We start from the raw sequence: 6878 nt of genomic DNA on the forward strand, positions 1-6878 counted from the left end.
CAGTGCTTCATATGTGCAAGGCAAGTGCTCTGCCACTGAGCCACAATCCCAGCCCAAGGAAAGCATTTTTGTAGCAGAAACCATGTGAGTTAGCCAAAAACATACTTATAATCCCAGATATATATTTTTTAATTTTAATATTTATTTTTTAGTTTTCGGCGGACACAACATCTTTGTTTGTATGTGGTGCTGAGGATCGAACCCGGGCCGAACGCATGCCAGGCGAGCGCGCTACCGCTTGAGCCACATCCCCAGCCCCAATCCCAGATATTCAGGAGACTGAGGCAGGAGAATCACAAAGTTTGAGGGCAGCCTGGGCAACTTTTAATAACTCTGTCTCTAAATTGAAAGGGCTGAGGATATAGCTCAGTGGTAGTGTTACCCACGGGCCCTAGTTTCAACTCTCAGTATAGTGTATGTGCACACACACATGCACACACACATACACACACAATCATAGAGCTGAGCATGGTGGCCTCTGTAATCCCAGCTACCTGTGAGGTTGGGAGAGGAGGATCCCTTGAGTCCAGGGGTTTGAGGCCAGCCTGGATAATTTTTAAGACTTGTCTCTTAAAAAGCAAAAAGTTCCCAGTGACTTGCAGTCTGACTTGGGAAAAGCCCAAGTTTAAACCTGGGATGACTGTGTCTCACAGCCCTGAGCCTAGGCCTATTCTGTTAAAAATGCAGGTTAAGCTGGATGTGGTAATCTAAAATGGAAATAGAGGCCAAAAAACTTCGAGTTTAGGGCCAGCCTGGGCAATTTAGCAAAACTCTGTCTCAAAATAAAAACATTTTTTAAAAGGGCTGGGGATGTAATTCAGTTGTAGAGCTCTTGCCTGGCATGCTTGAGGCACTGGATTGGATTTCAAGTAACACACACACACACCACACACACACAAAATTACTCAAAAGAACCACATTTCACTATGCCATCAAGGACAGTGCTCATGCCTGGCACACCCACTTTTGCCAGTAAGTTCAATGTATGGTATTGAGTATCTGACGAGCTTTCAAAGAAAAGTAGTGTTTCAAAAAATGTAAGGCTGGGGCTGTAGCTCAGGTTCAAACCCCAGCACACAACCACCACCACCACCACCACCACCACCACCACCACCACACACACACATACAAATCTTAAAAAAGAGGAAGGTAAAAAAGAGGAAGTTAGCAAGGGTTGGAGGGGAGGCAGAACTGAAAAGGGAAGAGCCATCCCCTGCAACCCCAAGTCTGTCCATAATGTCCGTCCTGGGTGTTTCCTACGTCTCGGTGCCTCCTCACTGGGAAGAGATAAGCTGTCTGCCTCAAGGAGCTGTCTTGTCGCGGTGCCCCCTTCTCCTTCTTTACCGTGGTTCCTGACATACTATGACCCTGCGCCGCCCTTCCCCGCAGGTGAACGTGTACGGGTTCGGGGCCGACAGCCGGGGCAACTGGCATCACTACTGGGAGAATAACCGGTACGCGGGCGAATTCCGGAAGACGGGCGTACACGACGCGGACTTCGAAGCCCACATCATCGACATGCTGGCCAAAGCCAGCAAGATCGAGGTCTACCGAGGCAATTGAGCCGGGCCTTGCCGCCACCCTGCCTGCCCCGCCGCTGGGTGCCGAGGCGCGCTCCCTCTTTGGGCGTCAACCAGGCAATCAGGAACAACGCCAGGCCAAGTGTGGACCAATCATACTGCAGCCCAGCGAGTGCCTGCTGTCCTCCGCCAATCATGAGACTGGAGGGCCGGCCAAGGCCTGGCACCAATCAGCTCTGCAACTGGGCGGAATTTCTGTTTCTCCCAGCCAATCATGCGACTCAAGGAGAATTTCCGTCGCTGGGACCCGTCTCCTCCAATCAATGGCCTTCGGAGGCGGGCGGGCGGCCGCTCAATCTCCCATCCCTTCTGCTTTTGAATAAGGTTTTATTTTCCGCTTTTTAAGTAGAGGCTCCTTGGAGCTTCGATGGAGTACTGTTCTCAGGCGCGACCAGAGAAAGGCCTGTCGCTGACGGGCCTAGCTACCCCTGGGGCGCCGAGGAGGAAATGGCGGGAAGGGGCCGCAGGCCTGGGCGTGTCCGGGTCCCTGGGGACGTGGGGCGTCAGCCGAGGCTGGCTGGGGGTCAGGAGAGAGTGTGCCTCACCCCGGGGGAAAAAGCTGTGTCCCCAAATCCGAGAGCATTTTAGACTGCACATGTCCTTTTTCCATCAGGCCCAGATGGGTGAGTGCAAACCCACCAAAGAAAATTCGGTCATGGTGAAAACCCAGCGGGCGCGTGGGGCCCTCCTCCACCTCCTCCCTCCCTGCCTCTGGCCGCCCTTTGCTATGTCCTCTGACTAGGGCATTTTGTGTCTCACCAGAAACTAGGAAATTGTATTCGCCCCTTGTCGGGGTGGACCTTGCCTACGGCTTAACTCCATAACAGAGATGTCAGGGACTGGATGGGGAACCAGGAAGCCCTGTCAGGTCACATGTAAGGTGCTTCTTTCTCACGCGTGCCCTCGCTTCTACTGTTCACCAACAACCTTTTTAGTGGCTCTCCTTAAGCCCCGGGCCTCCTCACCAGCCAACCTGTCGCTCTGGAAAAACATCAGAAAACTTGCCCTAGTATTGGGGCCCTGCTTGTCTCTCTGGGTCCACTTCCTCTCTCCCTTTCCCTCCCCGCACTCCCAACATGCCCAGGTCTTTGGCCTTGGGAGAGAGAACAGCCCGTGGGGAAGGAGGCTGGAGAGCCCAGCTGCCTGTGCATGCGCCTTCTTCTTTCACCTATCACCCCAAAGAGGAGCAGGAAGCAAGCCTCTTGCTTGGGGGTGGAATTTGCTTTGGGCTCATACTTTAGTTAACCTAAAGCTGCCGGATATGGCCACCCAAACAAGATTCCTTCACAATTCTAAGCAGACCTTGCAGACATCCCAGAGTGTCCCTGGGGAGTAGCGGACCTGCTGCTGTCCTCATGCCTCCCCACTGCCCGCACTTCTGGCCTGCTGCCTCCGGCCTCCTCACTCTAACCCACTTTCCTTTCCAGCTCTAGAAGGGCTAGGAAGCCAACAACCAGGGGTTACAACTAGAAATCTACTTACATGACTGGCCCCATCTCAAGTCCCTAGTAGTTGAAGCTATTGATGGTTTTCTCACCTTCAGGGTTGGGGATGTTTAGCAGGGAGAAAGGGCTTCTGTGAAGCCCTCACAGCATAGAAAGGATCCCTCTTCCCAAAAGTAACGTCAGGAATACCACCCTTTTCTTAGCGAGTGGACACAAACTAGCAGCCTCTGGCCATTGGTTCAGTTGCTTTAGTTGACTGGGGGACAGTCATCCATTGGAAAGAATGGAGGTTGGGACAGGGTAATGGGCATTGAACCTAAAAATTAATATATTAAGAACTTACATTGAGTCAGTTCCTTTGCAGGTCCAAAAGCAGGAGGCATAGAGAGGGTGTGGTGGGGCCAGGGCTGTGGTAGAATGCCTGTCAGGGTGCCCTCACCATTTGGGAGAGTCAAGGTACCAGCTGTTCTTGCAAGTCTCATTTCAGTGCTTCCTCAAGAGGCTGTTTTGAGTGTTGAGAAGAGGAAAAACAATGCAATTATGCCAAACAGTATTGAGCAGAATAATTTATTTTTTTGTTGTTTTTCTTTTGTTTAAATCATTAATCCTCATTTGGAAGAGGTAGGTCCCAGCACCCAGCCCAGATCTCCTTTTCTGCAATAGTTATTTAAACTTTTTTTTATTTCCTTCCCTTTCTCTTTCTGAATTAAAAAGAACCAAAAAAAAAAAAAAAAAAAACCTATAGTCATCTGTTCTGTATATGATCATAGGTTTATCTGGGAGTGAGGAGCTGTGACCAAATAATGACTAAGGATGTTGAAGAAGATATGAAGGGAAAGCAAAATGGCTCCCAGATATCCACCTCTTACATGTGAGCCTGGTTTCATGAACCACACTTTCAAGTCCCCAAGACACTTAAATCTGAGTGTTTTGGTTAAAAATGAACCCATTACCACCTCTTCAGTTTTCTCCAAAAGAGAAATCTGTTAGAATTCCTGGCAGGAACTTTCATAAATGCAGAGTATCCATGAGAGGCTCAGTGCATCTGGACATACCAAAGCTGGGCCATCTCCATCTCTCTGGGATGAATTCATTTCTCGGGGGTTTTCCTCCTTGCTCTGGCATGGCTCATCAATCTGTAGCCTGCTCTTCCCACCATACCACAGGGGCCTGCATTTCACTGCAGGTTCTACACAGAAGGGCGCACACAGCCTACCTGCCATTGGGAGAGCATCAGGAGGCAGAGTACCTCCCCCAGCCTAGAAGGTTGCTAAGGAAAAGATAAATGCTTAGATAAATTTCCACGTAATAACTGGGTAACCATTGGGAAAAGACAAAATTAGATCTATACTTTAAACCATTCACCAAAATAAATGTTAAGTGGATCATAGAACTAAATGTAAAAATCCCTAATAGTAGTAGCTTTTTGATGTATTCAGATTTTATATTTTCTATAACTTTGTAGTTTGTTTTTAGATAGATTTTTTTTTCATAATTTCTAGCTCCCCTTATTGTTAAAGATATTTTTTTCACCTATTTGTATATGTGTGTGTTCCCAACATTTTTGTTAAATATCTCATCTAAGGCTGTAATTATTCCTATTTTGAGTTTTTTATCTTCTTACCTTAGGTTGTGAGAAGTGTAATATTTCATCATCTACATAGCAGATGCCATTTTCTTCCTCAATTCCCTGGTCTCTAAAAGTTTTGGTTTTGTATTTCTCCATCTAGTTTATTTAACCCCCCTGTCATGATGAAGACTTTTAAAATTTGGAAATGAAAGACTGTCACTGGATCAATGGGAGGAGCTCCTTGGGAATTTTGCATACAATGGGGCCTGTCCATTGTGAGGACTAGTATTAGGGTGGCCAGAGGATCAGGCATTTCCTGGGGTTGAAGGTTATGGGTGTGCTGTGGCACCATCTAGAATGGATCTCAAGAGCAAGAAAAAGGGAACCTCAAGAACCACACTTGCCTCTTTACAGCTTCTGCCAAGTTCACATTTCCTTGGTGCCAAATAAGTCCCAAGGCTATACCTGTTTCTCAGGGGTTATGTGCTGTTCATCTGGAAGAGGTGCCATATTTGGGTAAGCAATCTACAATCTAAAACAGTAGGTAGGTCTTTGGAGAGAAGGTGTTAGCTTTATGGCCTGGGGTGGGGTGGGTAATACACACCTGCAGGTACGCTGGCTATATTCCAAAGGGAAGCAATTAAGTATTTTACCTGCAGCAGGAAGAGTAGCAGACTACCATTCAGCAGGCAAGGAGCTATCTCCTGTGATTTGTTCATTAAAATAAGAAAAGCATCATTCTATTAACTGAGGGGAAGGATAAAGTCCTAAAACTATATTTTCAAAAATCAAATTATTCTTTTTTGAATGTGAATTAAAAAGCAATGTTCCTTCTCATTCTTTCAGGAAAAAAAAAGAAAAAAACAAACAAACAAACAAACAAACAAAAAAACAGCTTCTGCAGTGAGTCTATGCCTGGGTAACAACCAACACACAAAAATGCAAGAGGATCCCTCTCTGCCCCCGAAGCTTGCTGAACCATTGGTATCAAGACCAGCATGGCCCTCAGGATACAGAATGAATACCTTTCCTGCTTCTGCTCCTGAGAATAATGCAGGCAGTTTCTGGCAGGATGGTTTCTCTACAGAAAAGAGCTTGTGAAGTAGAAAAAACATTTGGTAACTGCACTTGGAAGGGTCTGAGTGTCAGTGTCATCCTTTGCTGATTTTGCTTTTTTTTTAAAAAAAAATATATATTTATTTTTTACTTGTAAGTGGACACAATGCCTTTATTTCATTTTTATGTGGTGCTGAGGATTGAACCCAGTGAGTGCCTCATGTGAACTGGGTGAACACTCTACTACTGAGCCACAACTCCAGCCCTACCTTTTCTTTTTATACATTAAAATTGTAATGCATCTTCATTACAAAAATGACTCAAATAAATACATAAAGTAAGTAAGGTATGGGTGGACTCCTGAACAGGGGCAGGGGAAGTACTGTATACTGAGTCGATTCCAAGCAGGGGGGCTGCTCGGATTTGGCCTTCAGAGCAGTTAACTGACAGCCTAGTCCACTTCTGTACTGGGCCCAGCAAGTGTTCGGCTTCAGACCTGCCCACCACTTGGCATTTCTGCTCCATTGCTCATCCACAGAAACACTCAACTTGTTTTTGAGTCAGATGGTAGTTTTGTTTTTGCACTCTGTATACCACTGCTCTGTGGCTCAGAGCAGATCTGTTGCTCCACTGTCTGGCTTCCTGTCTTCTCCCCCCCGCCCCACTTTTTCCCATGTAGGCCTGGCCCCCATGACCACACCACTTCCCCTTGCCTCTCACTGTAACCTTGCTCCTCCCTCACCCCTTCTTGAAGTTCTCCCAGACGCCCAGCTGTGCTGTGCACTTGCATCCTCTCTCCTGCACTACATTCCCACAAGGCCCTCAGTCTTTCACAACCTCACACACATCCATTCCCACGGAGACCTTTTCTGTTCTTGTCCATTCACGCAGGGGCCATGACTCTGGCCATGCACCAACAGCAACAGCTTTGCCATACACTCACCCTCTATGGAACAAAAATCTCCCACAGCCAAACAGTGGACAAAACAATGACTTTTTTTTGGTACCAGGGATTGAGCACAGGAGCACTGAGTCACATCCCCAGTCCTACAATGAATTGTTTCTAAGACGAGTTCTCACTATGTTGCTCAGGCTGATCCCTGGAAGGGGATCAATCCTCCTGCCTTAGCCTTCAGAATAGCTGGGACTGCAACTCACACTACTTGTCTGCCTAAATTTACTTTTTGCATCCTGGGGATGGAACTGTGGGCTTTGCATATGCTAAGC

General features: G+C 47.2%; 1 protein-coding gene across 2 annotated transcripts in view; it reads left to right on the forward strand.

The window, feature by feature from the left end:
* St3gal2 (ST3 beta-galactoside alpha-2,3-sialyltransferase 2) overlaps positions 1-5115 on the forward strand; it is a 54299-nt gene extending 49184 nt beyond the window's left edge. For both annotated transcript variants that reach the window (XM_076838518.2, XM_076838519.2), the window contains exon 7: positions 1390-5115. In XM_076838518.2, the coding sequence (XP_076694633.1) occupies positions 1390-1563 (174 nt within the window). In that variant the 3' untranslated portion in view covers positions 1564-5115. The remainder of the gene's footprint in view (positions 1-1389) is intronic.
* Positions 5116-6878: the final 1763 nt, after the last annotated feature.

This window comes from Callospermophilus lateralis, chromosome 18, assembly GCF_048772815.1.
Source record: "Callospermophilus lateralis isolate mCalLat2 chromosome 18, mCalLat2.hap1, whole genome shotgun sequence".
Classification (NCBI taxonomy): domain Eukaryota; kingdom Metazoa; phylum Chordata; class Mammalia; order Rodentia; family Sciuridae; genus Callospermophilus; species Callospermophilus lateralis.